Source organism: Mugil cephalus, chromosome 12 (genome assembly GCF_022458985.1).
Source record: "Mugil cephalus isolate CIBA_MC_2020 chromosome 12, CIBA_Mcephalus_1.1, whole genome shotgun sequence".
In the NCBI taxonomy this organism is placed as follows: domain Eukaryota; kingdom Metazoa; phylum Chordata; class Actinopteri; order Mugiliformes; family Mugilidae; genus Mugil; species Mugil cephalus.
In genome coordinates, this window is record NC_061781.1 from 1,426,454 (window position 1) to 1,446,586 (window position 20,133).

Sequence of the window (20,133 nt, forward strand, 5' to 3'; positions counted from 1 at the left end):
TCTGCATTGTTGTAGGTCAGAGCAGTGGTTCCCAACCTTTTTTCCCAGGTTGGGAACCACTGCCCTTGACCTTAAAATGTCCAACATAAAGCTGAAATACTTCTCTATGGCTTACGGGAAATGTTGGGAGCGAGATCCACTTGTAATCATTCTTGGGGCAACTACCCCTTTTGCCAGTAAATATGAAAAAAAGGCTATCCTATTTGGAACTGTGATTCGCAAAGAAGTTAACCTTCCACCTTCTAACCAGACATGGAGGTCAGACATTGCACCCGCATATGATCTGTGGTTCAGAGAATTGGCAAATATGCTTCACCTGGAGAGACTCAGACTGCATAATGACGACAGGGGAGACATGTTTAAAAAGATCCGTTGTTTTCCATTTTGAAAACAACAAACATATTTGAAAACAAACAAACAAAAAAACCCCACTGAAATAAACATTTACAAGGTGGTATTAAAACTGTTTTGGGTTCTAGGGCTATTTTTCCATTTAGGACAACTCTACTTTTTTGTTATAAAATTCACCCGAATAAATTACAAGGGTGGGGCTGCTTTGAGTGTCCTAACATGTTGATAGCTGTCTTTAGATTCCATTCACTCTCAAAAGTATTTTTTGAATCAGCTGTGAGGAGTCGGACACTGCTAAGATGGCGACAACCACACTGAGCTTCAGAACTTCAGGACACATATGGTTGAAATTCTTTTTTGTAAGTTTATTTACTTTTGATATAAAACACAATAATATGCTTTGAATTTCAAAATACCTTTGAAATTCATAATCAGTCACCATTAATATTGCAGTTGTACATTTCCTTTTTGAAACTGAGAACTGTTGTTCATATTTTGCTGTTTTGTCTTAAGAACACTCACCACTGAAGCCTGCTGTGTCTGGATGAATCCAACAGGCAGAAATAAGTCATGAGTTGGCAGGTTCTTGCCAGGTGGAGCTGGCATGTGGTGACGGTGGGCACTAGACCCGGCTGGTAGATAGTGGGGTCAGTGGGCGCTTACCCACACCCCTGGCCATTATGCCATAATCCTTCCTCGCTTTTCTGGAAAAACTGAATAGCACTAGAATCACTGACTCAATTTTTGGATCTAATTTTCATGACAAAGCGATTGTTACCCTAGCCACCACTGACGGTGTTTATAAATGTGGGAACACAGTGGGACAGGGGTATAAAAGGAAGTGATTGAAAGCACAGTGCAACATCGAGACCTCAGGGGAACCACCAGCATTGCTCAGCATCACCAAGGCCAACCAACACTTTAGATCCAAGATGGGCAGGGTGAGCTAAGACTCCTGGGTTAAAGATGCCGATTTCTTGCTGGCTTTCCATTTTCATGAAAGCTTTTCCAGATGTGGTAATCAAGCAGACAATCTAACTCATAAATCTTTTTCAGATCGTCTTCTACGAGGACAAGAACTTCCAGGGCCGACGTTACGAGTGTGACAGCGACTGCTCAGACTTCCACGCCTACCTGAGCCACTGCAACTCCATCCGGGTGGATAGTGGCGCCTGGGTGGTGTACGAGAGGCCCAACTATTTGGGATACCAGTACGTCCTGACCAGGGGGGAGTACCCGGAGTACCAGCGCTGGATGGGACTGAACGATCACCTCAGCTCCTGCAAGATAATCCACTTTGTAAGTCAAACTAATTCGAAAAGTTCTGAGCGTTGATAAATCTTTTGACTGTTCGTCGGACTAAGTGAGAACAAGGCAGAGTAAAACCAGCTGAATTTGAAGAGAGGTCATGACTGTAGGGCTTTGTCAATGGAGACCAATACACCAATCAATATATTTCTATGATTGGGCTTCAGTCCAGCAGTGGGTCAGCTCTTTCATGCAAGAATCAATACTTTCAGCATGAGCTGCATGTGGACTGTTGTATCTGGTTGTAGAGGCAAAAGGAAAATGGCAATGAATGAAGTTTGATTAGTGAGAGTCTAATTGACTGTACCAGATACACCAAGCATACAGTCAGTACAGAGGCTTGTTTACTAGGTCCAGATCAGTATCAGCGCTGATCCGTGCATGTTTGAAATGATCAGATTGGGTTGAGCCAGATAAAAGTCAGATCTTTTATTGTTATAAATAATAAACCAAAACCATGTCCATGTACCCTCAGAATCTGTTCTTCTTTTGTTTTAATGGCAGTTACCGAACGTCATAGCTGCCAAGAAAACTAGAAGTCGATATTGAATTTGGGGCAAGAAAACTTGATCGGGGCATCCTCATTTGTGCCAAATTACTATTAGGCACATCTAGTTAAGACTAATAAATTCTTATTTGGGAGGACTGAAGTTTGACAGACAGGTTCAACCAGTTTCAGCAAAACTATAATTTTCTTGAAGGAGTTTTTGCAGGATGAGGGGATTAATTGTTAGTAGTAAGTCCTTCTCTTTCCCCATATCCCCATCCTCCCTGCATCCTTTTCCCAACCCTCTCCTTTTTCCTCCCCCATCACCAGACCAGTGGGGCTCTGTACAAGATGCACCTGTATGAAAAGGCAGACTTCGGGGGTCAGGCCCTAGAGGCCACAGACGACTGCCCCTCACTCTTGGAGAAGTTCCGCTGGAGGGAGGTCAACTCATGTAAGGTCTTCGAAGGCTGGTGGGTTTTCTATGAGCACCCCAACTACCGTGGACGCCAGTACTTCCTGGAGAAGGGGGAGTACCGCAAGCCTGGCGACTGGGGAGCTGTCAGTCCTACAGTTCAGTCCTTCAGGCGTTTCAGTGAATGATTTGCAACCAAAACCTACCCCAAAAAATTCAAAAGTCGAAGTATGCCTTTCATTGATTGACTTTGAGCTTTTTGAACCGAGGTCTCAAAAATAAAACCTGTCCAGTCAGTAGAACACGTTTCTTTTTTATTCCTTTTATTTATTTATTTATTTTTTAATATAATTCTAACATTCTTTCATAGTGACATGCTGTATCCACTAAGGGCATAAAGACAGATTTTATCTCACTATAAGGTACAAAAGTCTAACGAGACAGGAATTAGCTGCAGTATTTCAAGAGTCTTCAAAACAGTCTGTGAGTCCAGCTTCCATCCACAAAGGACTATAGTTCAGGCTGAGATGGGACATTAGCTGATAGGACGAGTTCCTGTAGGCTTTCTGGAAACAACAGGACGTTTGACCACATTTCTGATAACATCAAAAGAAAAAAAATAAACATTCATAAACTCTGTTATATGAAGAGAAAGACAACACACCAAATGAATTCACTGATAGTTGCTGGTACCTTGAGGGGTAAAAAGCAAAAGTGAGCTGATTTTGTGTTTTTCCCAGAAATAAAAAGTACAGTTTGGACATATAAAGGGTAAAAAACATGGACATGAGCTCTAGTACACCAGGTAACACAAAAGAGTCCATGGCCACTGTACAACCGCCTGAATACTGTCTGTTTCTTTGTTCATTCTGGTCAGCTGACAACTGGAGGGCTCCTTACTTATTTCAACATCTTACTTCCTGTGTTACTGTTGTAGAGCAGTTGTCACTGGCAATAGTCAATCATCCTGTTTTTATAGTGTCAAATAACTAAAACAAAACTGATCAGAAAAACTCATTCTTGAACAAACATTATACTAACTATCTAAAGTGACAGAAATCTTTAAAAAAAAAAATGTATTTGACATGTTTTTATTTGGGCCCAAGTCCAATCCACTAAGGTGGATATGACCTATACTTTATACCACATGCTGTGGCTTCACTTTTAAAGAGTCTGTCATGGCATCCACTTTTTTTTTTGGCACCATGATGTCCACCTACTTCATCATCCAGCAGTAATTTAGTCTCAAAGAAGCACCTCAGGCGGCATCACGCCATTGCAGGTCTGAGGTCCACGGTGGCCAGCTCCTGGTTCCAGTGGGTTCCAAATGAGAAGCAGTTCCCTCCTCCACCAATCAGGAGCAGCGCCGGTTGGTCTGGGTCAGTCAGCTCGGAGCAGAACGAGTGGAGCATCAGAGGCCAGGGCACCGAGGTCTATAGACAGCACAACTCTCCTCAGACAAACACCACAACAACAGCCAGAGGTGTCTGATGGAGGGAGAACTGACCGTGTCCAGACTGTACTCCACGCTGCAGCCGGTGGCAATGTCGATCACGACGACACCCGGGACACCGTCTGGATGCAGCCAAACTCCCCCTACCACAACCAGCTTCTCACCGGACACATGGGCTCGGTGGGAGTATCTGAAACACACCACAGGTCTAAGTACAAAGCTTTCTCAAAGAAAACAGTTTTAGTTTGTAGCAGACCTGGGAACAGGTGGGGGCGTCATGGCTACTCTCTCCCATCTGAAGCCTCCGTCCGTGGGCCTCATCAGCACTGTGTCACCCAGCGGGACCCCCCTTCTGCTCAGTCCTCCAAACAGAACCACACCTCCCTGATAGGAACAGACTGCATGGGAATGACGAGCCTCTGGAGATGGACCCTCGACCGGGATCTGACAAACCAAACATAAAGGTTCTTAGAGCGACTCACTTCTTTCTCAACAGTGACTTAATCAGTGGTCGAGATCCAATGTCCTCTCAGTTAACTCAGCTGTTTCCATGGAGACAAAACTAAATGTGATCACATACATGAGTTACATCAAGACATCAATCACTGTAGAAGTTTAGTGATGAAGAGGAGCATCACATCTACTGGAAACAGAACTGAAGAAGAAGAAGAGGGAGAAGAAGGGGAAGGAGGAGGAAGATGGTGAGAATAAGAGGATAGGGGGAGGAAAAACTGGAGAATGAGAGGGAGAAGATGAAAGAGGAGGCAAAATAAAGGTACAAGGAGGAGAGGAGAAAATGGTGTACAGGAAAAAGAATGGAGATGGAGGACAGAAAGAAGATGAAGGAAGAACAAAAGAATAGGGATAAAATATAATTGAGGAGAGGAAAGATAAGGAAGAGGGGATAAATAAAAGGAGAAAGGAAGTGGATGAGAGGAAGCCAAAAAATAGCCAACCTCAGTCCAGTGCTGCTGGTCTAAACTCAGGAAGTGACTGTCCCCCAGGGCAGCCTCTGATTGGTTCTTCCCACCAAATACAAACAGGAAATCTCTGCCTGCAGAAACAAACATTAAAGGGACGTTTATCAACACTAAATACATCTCTTATTTGGAAGTTCAGACTTAACAAGTTTGACTCTGGAGTCTGCAAGTTGTTCATTCTGTGACAGGAGCAGCAGTGTACTCGATAATGCCAGTGAAATGCATTCTGGGATATACCTGGCCATATACAGTGGGGGAAATAAGTATTTGATCCCCTGCTGAATTTGTAAGTTTGCCCACTTCCTTAGAAATGATCAGACTCTGGTTTTTATGGTTGTTTACTGGTTATGGGTATAGACAGAATATCAATCGAAAATGCATAAAAAACACACAATCTAAAAGTTATAAATTGTTATGTATTTTATTAAGGGAAATAAGTATTTGATCCCCAACAATTCACTTAGAATTCAGGCTCCTACAGATTGGCTTGTGTGCATGTGGCACACAGCTGTGCTCAGTCAACTAATTACCAATACTCCTGATCTTAACTCGTCATGTATATAAAGCACACCTGTTCTAAGAATCAGTTTCTTACATTCCAACTTCTACAGCACCATGGGCAAGACCAAAGAGCTGTCAAAAGATGTCAGGGACAAGATTGTAGACCTGCACAAGGCTGGTATAGGTTACAAAACCATCAGCAAAAGGCTTGGTGAGAAGGTGACAACTATTGGTGCCATTATTTGCAAGTGGAAGACCCATAAAAGGACCATCAACTGTCCTCGGTCTGGAGCTCCCCGCAAAATCTCGCCTCATGGAGTGAGGATGATGATGAGAAAGGTGAGGGAGCAGCCTAAAACAACACGGCAGGAGCTTGTTAATGATCTGGAAGCAGTTGGGACCTCCGTCACCAAGAAAACAGTTGGCAACACACTGCGCCGTTATGGATTGAACTCTCGCAGTGCCCGCAAGGTCCCCCTGCTCAAGAAGGCACATGTACAGGCCCGCCTTAAGTTTGCCAGTGAACATCTAAATGACTCAGAGAAGGCTTGGGAGAAAGTGCTGTGGTCTGACGAAACCAAAGTTGAGCTATTTGGCATTAACTCGACCCGCCGTGTTTGGAGGATGAAAAAACGTGAGTATGACCCAAAGAACACCATACCCACGGTTAAGCATGGAGGTGGAAACATCATGTTTTGGGGCTGTTTTTCAGCAAAGGGTACAGGGCAACTTCACCGCATTATGGGGCCAATGAATGCAGCCATGTACTGTAACATCTTGGACAAAAACCTTCTTTCCTCAGCAAGAACACTGAAGATGCCTCGTGGGTGGGTTTTCCAACATGACAATGACCCAAAACATACTGCCAGGACAACAAAGGAGTGGCTCAAGAAGAAGCATATTAAGGTCATGGAGTGGCCTAGTCAGTCTCCAGACCTTAACCCGATCGAAAACCTGTGGAGGGAGCTGAAGCTCCGAGTTTCCAAGAGGCAGCCAAGAAAACTTGAAGGATTTACAGACTGTTTGTAAAGATGAATGGGCCAAAATCCCTCCTGCGCTGTGTGCAAACCTGGTGACCAACTACAAGAAACGTCTCATCGCTGTGCTTGCCAACAAAGGTTTCTCTACAAAGTACTGACTTGTGTTGTGCTTGGGGATCAAATACTTATTTCCCTTAATAAAATACATAACAATTTATAACTTTTAGATTGTGTGTTTTTTATGCATTTTCGACTGATATTCTGTCTATACCCATAACCAGTAAACAACCATAAAAACCAGAGTCTGATCATTTCTATGGAAGTGGGCAAACTTACAAATTCAGCAGGGGATCAAATACTTATTTCCCCCACTGTAAGATAAGTTCTGAAGAACACATCCTGGTATTTTAGTTGGAGCAACAAGTGATGATATTTCATGAGAACAGACAAAAGCGCACGTTGATAAACACTGAAAGAAGAATAAGTGAAGAGACTTCCTGTTCCACTCACCTTTGTGATGGACCACAGCGGCGGTGTGCCTCCACCTGGGAGGAGGAGGATCACCTGAGCAGACCAGCTGCTCCACACAAACCTTCACCTCATCTCCTTTCTCTGACTTTTCAGGACTAGGTGAAGCACAGGTGACTCTGACAATGCTCATGTTTGGGCTGAGCGGAGAGGAGCGCCCTCCAAACACCAAAGCGCCTCCTCCGGGAAGTGAGGTGATAGTGTGGTAGAGTCGCACACCTGGTGGGGCATTTTTGTAGAATAATAAAATGTAATTTTTTTTTTTTTCTATAAAATCTGAAGCAGAAAACTGTCTTACCCAGATCAGCAGATGGCATGCTGATGGACCTCCAGCCTTCCCTTCCTCTGAGGAGGACTCTGGTCACCGCTCCCCTTCCTCCTCTACTGGAGCCTCCTGTTAGCAGCACCTGGCCTGTCCTTATCCAAGTGGAAGCCATCCCTAAACCCTCCATGCTCAACGGTATGCTTCTCACAATCAGGGCTGTGGAGCTCCAATGTGGGATCATCGACGGCACTGAAGCAGCAACAACAAAAAAATATGTTCGGGAAAATGTAAAAAAGTTTTGCTGGATGACAGAAGTGGGATGTGAAGTGAAATCTACCTGGAGGATGAGTGAGTAAAGCTTGAGTCATCAGAGATCCTTGAGATGCTGTGAGAATGAAGTAGTGGGAGCATTTCTGGTGCCATTCCTGACAGCAGACAGATGTTAAGAGCCGTTCTGTTCTTTACTGGAAAATGGGATTTTTATGAGACGACAACTAACCTCGTATTCATCAAAAGGCTCCAGACTCTGCACTCGGTCTCTCTCCTCTTCAGTTACCAGACCCAAGTAGAAGTCATTCATATCCAGACACACACACCCCTCCCAGCCCTGAACATATTTATATATTTAGATATAGTAAAAGTTTTTGCATCCTCAGAATTCTTTTACATTTCCGCATAAAAGTGACTCAGAACAAATTGTGAAAGTAGATAAAGAGAATCAAACAACTAAAACTTAAATATTATACTTGTGCATTTGTTTATTCAGGAAATATTACATATCAATGAGTCATGTAAGCCCTTGTTTCAAGCATCTGCTGTGAGCTCATTGTAACCAAATGTTTCTGAACAGAACCACTTCAGCTCCAAGATTAACGATGGGTTTCCTCACAAGAAGCGCTCGGTTCAGGTCCTTCCACAACTTTTCTATTGGATTAAGATCAGGACTTTGAATATTCCTACACATCATTTTGTTTTCCTTAAACCATTCTTTTGTAGAACCACTTGTGTTCTAGAATTCACTTGGACCACCCCCCTTGAGTGGCAAAAACATGGTGAAATGTATCAGTAAATAAAGCGAGACCGTGAAAATTTTTTATCAACTTCAGGACAACTGGACTCAACAATGATCCATACGAACTAGTATGGATTTTTAAAAGTGGATTAGCCCCAGTTTCAGTTTATGATAAATGCAGTTAAATAAAAGATGATAACGCTAAGATCTTTACTGAGAAGCAACGTCCGCCATACAATACTGTAGCGTCTGACTGGATGTTAAAAGGACGACGAGGAGTGATCGCAAATATTCAGTTGATTGTTTTATTGTTATTTATTGTTGGAACTGAAATAGTTACTGTCGGCCGTAAATACGCAAAAACATCCACAAACTTATCTGACAGCTCTCCAGAACGCAACTTCAGAAGTAACTGTATGGTATGACTTCATCAAAAAATACAGCATATATTAATATTACCTGACATTAAATGGGAACCACAACACCAGGTTTCGGTGCCTGGATTCAATTTGTTTCTTTGCAATGCAGCGATACATTTACTTCTCTTTTATTGGGCTTTCAGAAGTCTGTAAAAATATATCTCGGACTGCTTTTCAAATCTGTTGGTACAATCAATCAACAGCTCTTCACCTTTTTTAAAAAAATTAGTTTGATACTTTAGATGCTATTCAAACTAATGCTGCTAATCTCCATGCTCAAATGTCACTTTCTGCCACTCAGTGGCCGTAACCACGTGACGTCACGTGCATACCCTTTATTCAGAATTCATTGGTCCATCATTCATCTGTAATATATCATTCAATTTATTTGATTTGGTTCTCTTTTTCTACTTTCAGGATGTGTAAAAATCATCATTTCAATCATTTAAAATTCTACAGCACCAGTGAGAGGAAGCATTAGTCATGCTGTATCTGGTCTGTGTACTGGCCTTGTCCAGGAACCTGTTTGTCTGTGCAGTGGTGTCAGGATATTGTTGCAGCGCGTGCAGAGTTGAATTCAGTTTTAGGAAATGCTCTTGCATGATCCAACCGAACGGATCGTGTGGATGAATCTGCTCGTACATCACAAAGAGTGACTGAGGTAGGAGCTTTGCTGCCCAGCTGATCACAGCATCTGACCTGGAAGAACCACAGCAGCTTTAACACAGAAGTTTCATCATTAGAGCCAATGACAGTAACAATAGCACATTTATTATGCACGCAGGTCGGGCATAACATTACGAACAACTACTGACTGGTCATAGCTGCTGTCAGTGGGTAAGATATATTAAACTTTGTTCTCAGAGTTGATGCTAAAAGCACTGAAAGAGTTTGACTTGTAGACATGTAGACGATTGAACATCTCCAGAGAGAATGGATGCAGAGGAGAAGAAGGAAAAAGAGGTGGAAGGCAAGGAGGAGGAGGAATAGGAGAATCAGAAGAAGGATTTGGAGGAGAAGGAAGTCATAAATGGTCAAAGGAAAAGGAACCAGAGACATGGTCTTGGAGCAAGGATCAGTGAGGAGGCAGGATAATGCTTCCAGGCTCAAGAATGGTTGGAGTTCAATTCCAGATTCAACCAGATCTCAAGATCAGATCCATGGAGGCTACACCTCTCAATTCAAAGCAGAGTGGTGGTCATAATGTTATGACTGACTGCACCAACTGTACCATTGTGTTTCCATGTAGGTGAGTACGACCTCAGAGAGAATCAGAGTAGGAGCCGTCCAGTCCAGCCCAGCTGCACCCAGAGTCTCCTTCACCTGGGCCTCGTCTCTAACGTCAACTCCTGAGAGATGGTACTGTGCACTGGACACAGGTCCTGGGGAAGCTTCAGGAGTCAGAGTGAGAACCTCATCAACACGCATTTATCTGACCAAAATAAAAGACGAACCTGCCGGAGTAGATTGTAGTGGGGAGTCTAACATCCCCCTCAGTGTTAAATTAGAGCTGATCAGAGCTGCTTTACGCTGCACGACGTCAGGAAAATCCACCTCAAACACCACGGCCTCATCCAGAGCGCCGTTTGCACGCAGACGGAAATACAAAGAGTCGAATCCGGCGCCCAGAGACAAGATCTGGAATAACAGACAAGACAGAAAAAAATACCTCTGCATCAATTGGATAGTCCTCCAATCAATCAGAGCCCACGTGTGTGACTACTTCCATCCAACATCCCCAGCCCCTCCCCCAAATGATCTGATTGGCCTGAGTGATCTTTGCTGGAGCAGAATCAGTTTCCAATAGAGAGAACTTTACACTGCAGGATAATAAATGGTACCTCACCTGTCTTTTGGGGCATTTTGCAGTGACCTGAAGGAACTTCCTCACACAGTGTTCCACAGCTCTCCAGCGAATGAAATAACCTCTAAAACATGCAGAGAAACCATCTTTAATTTATAGAAGTCATTACTGCTTACATCTACCCCTAACGGCTTCAGCTAGTTTAATTATTTCAGTTTCGATTTGTGCATCATCTCATCCCCACTCTCTTTTTCTCTGTATAAATACATACATAAAGTGCTGCTGTCCTGAAAGTACTGTTACACACAGAGTCCCACACAGCTGCTGACCTGTTGATGAGCGGTGCTCTCCTGCTCACTTTGCACACAAAGTGTTGGAGGAAGTCGTCCTTGAAGTATCCCTGTGCTGCAGCAGACGCCTTGCTCACCACACTGCTGTCATTAGTTCGCTGCACCTGGTTGAGTGAAATCAAATCAAGAATCAGAAAATACTTAATTGCCAAGTATATTTGTACTTACAAGGAAATTGCCATAGTGTTTGCTGCATAAAAAAAATACAGATAAGTAAGTAAGTAATAAGATAAAATAAAAAGATAAAAACAAATAAATCATAAACATATACATAATAAAATATACAAAAAATAAATTCCCTGTACAATACAATAAAAGGAACAGTTACAGTGGGATGGTGGTGGTTTCATGTGTTCATGGGGGGCCCTGGCATTGTTCAGCAGGCGCACTGCGGATGGATAAAAACTGTTGGCCATGGGAGTGGTCCTGCACTCAATGGATAACAGCCGCCTGCCAAAAAGGGGTCTGTTCAATAGTCTGTGTCCAGGGTGAGAGGGATCAGTCACAATCTTAGCTGTGGAGTCCTGGAAGCGCACAGCTCATCAAGAGATCTCAGACCGCAGCCGATCACCTTCTCTGTAGAGCAAATGACTCTGCTGTCTGCACCTGTCCTTAGCAGAGGCTGCAGCATACCAAGTGGTGATGAAGTTGAGGATGGACTCAGTGATGGCAGTGTAGAAGTGCTTCACTGTTTTTGGCAGGATAAATTGTTGAGCTGATGTTCAGCTCCCATTTGAGGTCCTGGGAGATGATGGTGCCCAGGAACTGGAATGACTCCACAGTGTTGACTGTAGAGTCACACAGGATGATGGGGAGGAGTGGGGCTGTGTTCTTTCTGTTGTCCATGATCATCTCCACTGTCTTGGAAGCGTTCAACTCCTGGTTGTTGCAGCTATACCAAGTTACCAGCTGGTCTATCTCCATCCTGTAGGTGGTCTCATCAGAGATGAGCCCGACGAGGGTGGTGTCATCCACAAACTTCATACGTTCTGGGGGAGTTCAGTTGGAGGGACAGGTTGACGCCGTCATCCACAGATCTTTATGGCCTGTAGGCAAACTGCAGGGGGTCTAGGAGTAGGTCAGTTAAGTCCTTAAGGTGAGAGACTACAAGACACTCAAAAGACTTCATTACCACCGATGTCAAGCTTTGATTTGGGTTTTGTCTCATGCGAGCCGACTGCAGTGGCGCAGTGATGGAGGTTTAGCTTCGTGTTTGTGGGAGAGAAATTAGATGCGCAGCATCACGCACAGAAGTCCAGATTTACAGCTGGAGGCCGGATAACTGACGCCTGTCAGTACAGTAGGTAAACTAATCAATGCATTCTAATATAACCGGCTTCACGATTGTTCTCAAATTCAGTATGTATTCCAAATAAGTCAAAACCGACGTCAAGGTTTCCGTTCAACAAACAAAACTTAAAAACCTTCTAAAAAATCTTTTCACAGTTGCACAAATTGAAGAATGACAGAATACAAAAAAGGAGAAAAACAAATATTAATTTAATTATATTTAGATGATTGCCCTTCAATTAACATAAGTCCGATTAACTGGTTCCAGACTGCAGCACCATTACACCACAAGCTGTTCTTGAGCTCATCATTTTGTCAGGATGACTTTCATAAGACACTAAAACAGGTGTCATGTGCACAATAGAGCTCTGTTTCCTCATTTAAATGTCCCATTCTTAACAAATTATATTCATTTAAGATATAACGTGTATTTAACATTTCAAATTCCCGTTTTAAAATAAACTTGGAGTAATGTATGCTATTAAAATAATGATAATTCTATGATTTGTAGAATAATCGAAGTATATAGTTTATTTACATCCAGTATTTATAGCTAGTTAATAAAGAAGCGACTCACCGCTGTATCCCGCTCCTCCTCCCTCTTATTCTTCTTCTTCTGTGTTGTTGGCATAGTGTCGGCAAGTTATCACATCACCTCTTCAATAAATGTTAACTATTTTAAGCTCTGAAATTAAAGCTGAAAGTTTTCATTTTCTTGCGGCAATCCACTAAAACAATTCAAACATCTTACACATGTAGACAACTTCCGGGTTCCTTCACTCAGCTGCGCCCCCTGCGGCCTGGAGCCGGCACCCCACCATAAAACACGGGGCTCACTCAAAACTGTATTTGGATTTTTTTTTTTTACACTTAAATACGTCTGGACTATAATCATAATTGTTCATAATTCGAATTCTATTATTCGAATTATTTGCACAAAACGGGTTTGCCTTTCATATACGTTTATTAAAATTAGAAGAACAATACAATTGAGAAGTAAGCAAGGTTTACTTTTATGTGCAATGAAGTTACTGCGACAAAGTAATTTCCTTCGTGGGTCATTCAAGTCTGTCTAAGTCTATGTCTAAGTACAAAAAATGTATGTAAATACAAAATCCTAAAAAATATTAAAAATTCTTCTAAATCAAAAAAGTAAAGGATTCAAATGCATCTTAAATTATAAATTAAACGTTATTATTATTATTATCATTAGTAGTAGTAGTATAGTAGTAGTAGTAATAGTGTAAATGAAATATGACAATGATAATATGACACTTTTAGACCTTTTGACAAAAGAGTAAATTACTTTGTAATTATTGTATGACATCACAACACAGTGTCTTATATATTATTACATATTTTCCAGCATAGCTAAGTGATTTATTTTTGACACTAAATGAATTATTAATTTACAAAAGTCGCAAAACACAATTTCTTGTAAATTTGTTGATCATAAATTTTCAGAAATTAAATTCATTTATTTTAAAACAATAAAAGATACTTCAAATCAAATTTCAAACGTTTACAAAAACCTCCCAAATGTTTCAGAAGTTCTAATAACATATTCAAATAATAATATTTTAACAACAACAACAACAACAACAATAATAATAAAACTTCTTGTATATTAGATCTTTTTTTAAAGCATAACTTTCTGTGAGCCCTCAGGAGGTATGCGTTTAGTTGAAAAGTCGAAAGAAAAATATATATATATATAACTAGATTTTTAATAAATACTTGTAATACTAATACGAATACAATAAATATTAATAGAACAATGACTCCATACTTTGTCTCATATATACTTTAATATATTTTTTTAATTATTTTATTTCCTTTATTTTTTCGTTCTTTCCATCTGTAATTCATATTTTTAAATGTAATTTTGTTGGTATTTTTCTCCTTTCTGTTTCATGTTTTTTATTTAATTTATTTTTTTTAATTACGTATTTATTAAAATAAAGACAAAGAAAGAATGCGGTTCCTCACACATTGACTATGCGGCACTCAGAGCGCATGCGCAGATATCCAGGAAGTGTTGCCGTTTTTTTCCTCTGCCAGCTGATAGCCAAATTGTCAACAGTGAAACCCTCGACAGCCGCACCGGTGAACCGACGGTATTCACGGTAAATATTCCTCTTCTTCTCCTCTTGTTGTGTCACTAAGAGTCACGTAAATTTGGTGCCGTTACTGTCTTTAATCTGGCGTCGAATTAAAAAGCTTTGATTTGGGTTTTGACTCGTGCGAGCCGACCGCTGTCCCGTTAGCACATAACGCCAGAAAAGAGCCGCTGATCTGATCACAATTACTCAGGGAGGAACCGCTACAGCAACTCTGACCGAGAACCGGGGCTGATACTAGTGAACTAGTGATACCAGACACTCAACAGCGAGGCTGGAGGTTTGAGGGGGTCCGAGGGCCCCCCCACATGACTGATCAGTGGCGCAGTGATGGAGGTTTAGCTTCGTGTTTGTGGGACAGAAATTAGATGCGCAGCATCAAGCACGGAAGTCCAGATTCACAGCTGGAACACAGCTGGAGACAGGATAATAGACACCTGTCAATGCAGTAGGCACACTAGTCAATACATTCTAATATAACCGGCTTCATGATTGTTCTGTATGTATTCCAAATAAGTAAAAATAACAGTTTTTATTTCAGAGACCCTTGTCATGACTCAGAGAAATGATACACTGTAACATTAACTGTAATGTCTCTCTCACTCATTAAGTGCAAAATTGGTCAAGACACTGGCAATACAATTTAAATTTACACTGCCTTGCCAGTTCATTAAGTATACCAGTGCAAACATTCTCATATAACAGTCCTGCTCTAAATCCCGTGTTCATGAAGGTTCTGGTATTCAGCATTAGTGTCTAATAACTCAGAGAGATGTTGATTCATTTAAATATATATATATATATATCTATATATTTTAGAGGTTGGGGTTTGTAAAACTACTTAAAACTGATAGATGCACCTAATATTCTGACAGCCCCATTTAGTACCACAAACTACATGCTTCCAAAATGATCATCCAGTTAAAATCCAGTTTAATACCACCTTTCTGATGCTGCTTCAGCATCAACTGAACACTAGAGCAGTCATGAAACTAAGTTTTAGTGCAGGGCTGTTATATTAGAATACATTTCTCTGTTATACCTACTGTTTTGGAGTGTATAAAGCAAAGTCACATTTTTAAGAAAACCCCCATCCCTTCTGCTAAAACAATACTCATTATTGATGCACCGGAGTGTTTCTTTCTTTAAGAAAGAAAATAAACTTTGTTACATTGGAAATTTGTCCCGTCCCTTTAAACTTTAATCATTCGACCTTTGTCATATAAAGCGAGATTAACCGCAGTGGACGTCCAGTGGTTGTAAATATGAAGCTGTTCAGTCGTTGTCTTTGATTAAATGTCGACTTTGAGATTAGATCTGGTCATAAATGCAAAGCAGTCTCTAGTGTTTTGCAGGAATAGTTTTGTTGCTTTACGTCAGGTGAGATGTTCACACTGTAGGAGGCGTTTAATGTGACCCAGGACTCTTTCAATTGTATGTTCACACCAGCAAAAGAATGAGGTCAAATGTGTCCCAGACCACCTCCTCATGGGACTGAGACCAGATCTCATCTGTAATTTACGCTGGTCACTTGTGATCAGATTACCCAGGATGGATGTTTAATGCCAAGTATGAAATGACTGCGAGTTTAAACCATGATGCAACATTCACTTCTTCAAGTAGACAAAACGAAGAGAGGTGAAGACATCATCAGCGCCAGACTTGACTGAAGTTGGTTTGGGAGTGACTGAAATCCCAAAGGCGTCGGTCTCCCTTCGTGGGTCGGGATGAGCTCCAGGGGGAGCGGAGGCCGCTCCAATGGCACTCTACCACAGACCAAGATCTGCCAGTTCAAGCTGGTGCTGCTTGGGGACATGGCTGTGGGCAAGTCCAGCCTGGTGCTGCGCTTCGTCAAGGGACAGTTTGATGAGTTCCAAGAGACAACTATTGGAGGTGGGCATTTATGCAACTTTAGGACATTTAACATCAGATCAGGCCTCAATATTTATTTAGCAGTAAATCAATTGATAATAACCCCTGGTGCTCTGTCATTTGTCCCTGTCTATGCTCAGCTGCATTCCTGGCTCAGTCGGTGTGTCTAGATGACACCACGGTGAAGTTTGAGATCTGGGACACCGCGGGACAAGAGCGATACCACAGCCTGGCGCCCATGTATTACCGTGGAGCACAGGCAGCCATCGTCGTCTTTGACATCACCAAACCGGTACACAGAAAGAGACCGAGAACATTTAGATGTCTAAAAGATTTCATATCTTAAAATAACCAAACAGTAAAAAAAAACAAAAAACAAGCTGTGTTGAGTTTCTTGAAGTAGTTTCTTCAGTTTTAAAGGTGGAGAGATGGGTTTTAAATCAAAACATCTGTGGGTGTTGAACACAACCTGTATGATCGGTGTCTTGCAGCCTTATACAAATGTTGGAGGACATCAAGGAAACGTGTTTCAGCCTTGTTTTTTTTTGGTTAAACTGTGACCTGGGTCACTGAGTACCTTCAAAGACAAACAATCTGATATTAAAATAATCATCATACTACCCCACTGTATATCAGGTCTAAGTGGTGAATAATTTGTCCTCTGATGAATTAAGAAAGATATTTTAATCTGTTATTTATCACCATCCTCTGCTTTCGGCGCCTGATATTTGCATTTGTGCTGAAGGTTTATCTGACCTTGGTGTTTGTGTTTGTGCAGGAAACTTTTGAGAGAGCCAAGGCCTGGGTGAAGGAGCTGCAGAGGCAGGCCAGTCCTAACATTGTTATTGCACTGGCTGGAAACAAGGCCGACCTGGCAGAGAAGAGACTGGTGGAGTACGAGGTAACACATGACTATGTTGGTATACAACTTAGTAGGTACACCATGCTAGCACTAGGTTGGACATCCTTTGGTCTTCAGAACTGCCTTAATTCTTTGTGATATAGATTCAACAAAGAGCATCATCAAATATAAGGAATGGGTAAAATCTGATCGCTAGGAACTTTCATAGTGGCCTGCATTTTGGTTTGAGTGTTTCTGAAGCTGGTACTTCAGACCTGAGCAGCAGTTCAGTGGGTTGAAATTCCATGTTGATGAAAGAGGTCAGAGGTTACGCTGGTTGATGCAGTGGACAAATGGCTCACCAACACTGGAAGAGCTGAAGTTGGACAAATGTAGCCTGGTCTGATGAATTTGTGTTTGTGCTGACAGCAGGAATCCATGAAGCCAACGTGCTACTGCTGCTGGTGTACTAGTGTGAAACCAGTCAGTCACGGTCTGAATGCTGCAGTCTGTTTGAGTGCTGCTGACCATGCACATCCTTTTTAGCCTGGAAACCAGACCACCTTCACCTTCCACCCAAAAATGTTTTGGTGTGGAGTCTCTCCGTTGGGAACTGATTCTGGACCTGATATGTCGGGACAGTCAGATCATTAGGGTGGGGCTTAATGTGGTGACCGACAGAAGGGAAACAGTAGTCATACACGTCATCTGAATTACTTTAGAACTAAATGTCTCTGATTGGTTGGAGGATGTTTATTTTTATATTTTTTTCTCTCTATCAATTAAAAACTCGCCCAACAATGGAATCCAAAAGGTTTCAAACTGGTTTCAAGAACATGACAGTTGGCTGGATCTAGCAGAATACCTCTGAGAGACTGACAGCATGAATGTGAAGCTGACATGTCTGCAGGCATAAAACAATAAATCATGTCAGCAGAATCTCAGAAGAATGCTCAACCCATAGACTAGAATGCAGAGCGGGATTAGCCACTCACTAAATCTGATATATCTCTTCAGATTGTGGTGTTGGTATTTCATAACCATGAGTTACCTGCCTCTTAATAATGCTGCACTCGAGATCAATTTACCACAAATTCCTGTATACAAAACATTTTATTTCTTCAGATTGTTGGTTGTATTTGTATTTTTAGTTTTTAAGTGATTATCAGTGTTGTATCTGTGTGTGTTTGTGTGGTGAAGGAGGCCCAGACATACGCTGAAGACACTGGCCTGCTCTTTATGGAGACCTCTGCTAAGACGGCCATGAACGTCAATGAGCTCTTCCTGGCCATTGGTGAGTTATGTTTAAGAGAGAATTAGATTTTTGTTGGGAAGTTAAGTAACAGGAGATCATATCCTTGATACAGATTTAACAATCCACAGCTTTACAGCTATAGGATTATATAGGTGTTTTTTTTTTTTTTTTACTTCAGTTCCGCCTAAAATATTTTGTTAGTTTGATTTAATAATTTTACACGTCTCATGATTGTTCACCTTTCACAAGCTACTATTAGTTGTGAAGCTAGGAGGAGCTACTGTTAATTGAGAGGAGCTGCAAACCTTTGTACAGAGCTGGCTTCTTGTGAATCAGTTTATTCATCGTAGATGTTGTTGAAATATTTGTGGATTTAAGTGTCCAGGTGAAGAATGAATGAATGAAAACTGTTGTGTGTGACCTTTGAACTTTTAAAGGTTTAAACTTCTAAAACAGGAAGCGGTGCTCATGAGAAAAGAACCTCCTGAAAAACACCCAATTGGAAGAATGTAGGGCATGGCAGTCTTTAAGAGACATGAGCCAATATTCTGAGGTCCCAGAATAAAGACAGAAAGCTTTAAATTATTTCTTCACAATATTTTTGATAATTTCTTTAATTCTTTCTGACATCTTTATGAGACTGGCATGTTGCTTTATGTCCGTAGTATGTTACACTACTTCCCCTTTTCTTCTTAACGTAGCAAAAAAGATGCCAAAAACAGACACCCAAAACCCGACACATGCAGCACGCCACCGGGGAGTCAACCTCCAGGACCCAGACGCCCACTCGACCCGAGCCTGCTGTGGTGGGAACTAGACACCCCCCCACATGCAAACACCCTGTACTCCACCACCATCCACACCAACTTCAGTCATCTCCTTCGACCAACTTACAGCGATGAGACTCGATATGGTGGGAAACAAAAAATTTAATTAAAAAAAACACCCAGAATCCTCTTGCCCTGCATCCATCCCCTTGTCCCCGGGGCTGACAGAAATTCAAAAGGAGATGATCAGAAAGAAGCAGAGATGGACGACTACAAGTGGAGGTATAAAGACTGTTGTAGTATTTAGCACTAATTGTGTAATTTCTTTGGTTTTCACTCTGCCTTGCGCCATTTTCAGCCCTGATTGTGTAAAAAAACAGAAAAAAAAAGAAAAGGCACAAACTGAGCAGTGCACGCTGCAGACTGGCAACAGACACAGGGCCAAATAAAGATCAAGGCTGCTGCTTCTTCTTTTGTCCCAAATCCATCAAATCCTGCTGTGAATAATGCCACATGTTGAACCCCTGGAATGACGTGTAACCAACCCCCTGATGAGACCTTTGTATATGTATTTATTGTCCTGTGTATTTTCCCTCTTGACTGCTGGCTTTAGTCTAGGTTGAAGTCAGTAATTAAAAATGTCTCTCCCAACCCCTCCCCAAAAAAGATCAGATTTTAGCGACAACATTTAAATAGAAATCATATTTGGCTGACGTGCATTGACTGCAGTATTGCTTTGTATGAGCAGAAAACCTAAAGACAGCAGCTTTGGATCAAATACAAGATTCACAGAGTCCATTTTAATTCAGTAGTCGATAAGTTGACAGGGCTGACTTTAATGCATCTGTAGATTCTTGATATAAATGATTTATTGGGGTCGGTGTGGAGGAGTTGCTAAAATCCCCCATTTTCTTCCCAGTTTGGGTTTAAATAAGACAACTTAAAGCTGCTTGTCTCGTAGTGCTCTTAGTCCAAGTATTAACTGAAGAAAATGGAGGAAAAAATTACTGTCAACACACAAAACAGAAGTGCCTACTCCTATTTTATTTCTGTGAATCATGTTTTGCTTCATACTAAAAAAAAAAATTTAAAAAAAATAGAGAATTGTTTCCCCCTGTAAACCAATAACCCAGCA

General features: G+C 41.5%; 3 protein-coding genes across 5 annotated transcripts; 2 read left to right on the plus strand and 1 right to left on the minus strand.

Annotated features, from left to right (window-relative positions):
* The first annotated feature begins 1,283 nt into the window (after positions 1 to 1,283).
* crygs2 (crystallin, gamma S2) lies at positions 1,284 to 2,871 on the plus strand. The gene is made up of 3 exons (XM_047601912.1): positions 1,284 to 1,292; positions 1,396 to 1,650; positions 2,477 to 2,871. The coding sequence occupies exons 1-3, from the start codon at positions 1,284 to 1,286 to the stop codon at positions 2,747 to 2,749; spliced, it is 537 nt and encodes a 178-aa protein (XP_047457868.1). The 3' UTR covers positions 2,750 to 2,871.
* On the minus strand, positions 2,855 to 12,931 carry lcmt2 (leucine carboxyl methyltransferase 2). 2 transcript variants are annotated; one of them, XM_047601784.1, is made up of 14 exons: positions 12,721 to 12,931; positions 10,833 to 10,957; positions 10,546 to 10,627; positions 10,154 to 10,337; positions 9,931 to 10,081; positions 9,209 to 9,398; positions 7,768 to 7,875; positions 7,606 to 7,693; positions 7,302 to 7,517; positions 6,986 to 7,222; positions 4,971 to 5,068; positions 4,271 to 4,458; positions 4,069 to 4,204; positions 2,855 to 3,994 (listed from the first exon to the last, which is right to left on the minus strand). In XM_047601784.1, the coding sequence occupies exons 1-14, from the start codon at positions 12,772 to 12,774 to the stop codon at positions 3,830 to 3,832; spliced, it is 2,022 nt and encodes a 673-aa protein (XP_047457740.1). In that variant the 5' UTR covers positions 12,775 to 12,931; the 3' UTR covers positions 2,855 to 3,829. The 2 variants fall into 2 exon arrangements, with proteins under 2 accessions (XP_047457740.1, XP_047457739.1); XM_047601783.1 differs by having other exon boundaries at positions 9,931 to 10,090.
* Positions 12,932 to 14,129: 1,198 nt separating this feature from the next.
* rab5b (RAB5B, member RAS oncogene family) lies at positions 14,130 to 19,392 on the plus strand. Of its 2 annotated transcripts, none has more exons than XM_047600767.1 (6): positions 14,130 to 14,269; positions 15,884 to 16,156; positions 16,276 to 16,427; positions 16,914 to 17,036; positions 18,177 to 18,270; positions 18,933 to 19,392. In XM_047600767.1, the coding sequence occupies exons 2-6, from the start codon at positions 15,991 to 15,993 to the stop codon at positions 19,046 to 19,048; spliced, it is 651 nt and encodes a 216-aa protein (XP_047456723.1). In that variant the 5' UTR covers positions 14,130 to 14,269; positions 15,884 to 15,990; the 3' UTR covers positions 19,049 to 19,392. The 2 variants fall into 2 exon arrangements, with proteins under 2 accessions (XP_047456723.1, XP_047456722.1); XM_047600766.1 differs by having other exon boundaries at positions 14,161 to 14,269; positions 15,887 to 16,156.
* The last annotated feature ends 741 nt before the right edge of the window (positions 19,393 to 20,133 follow it).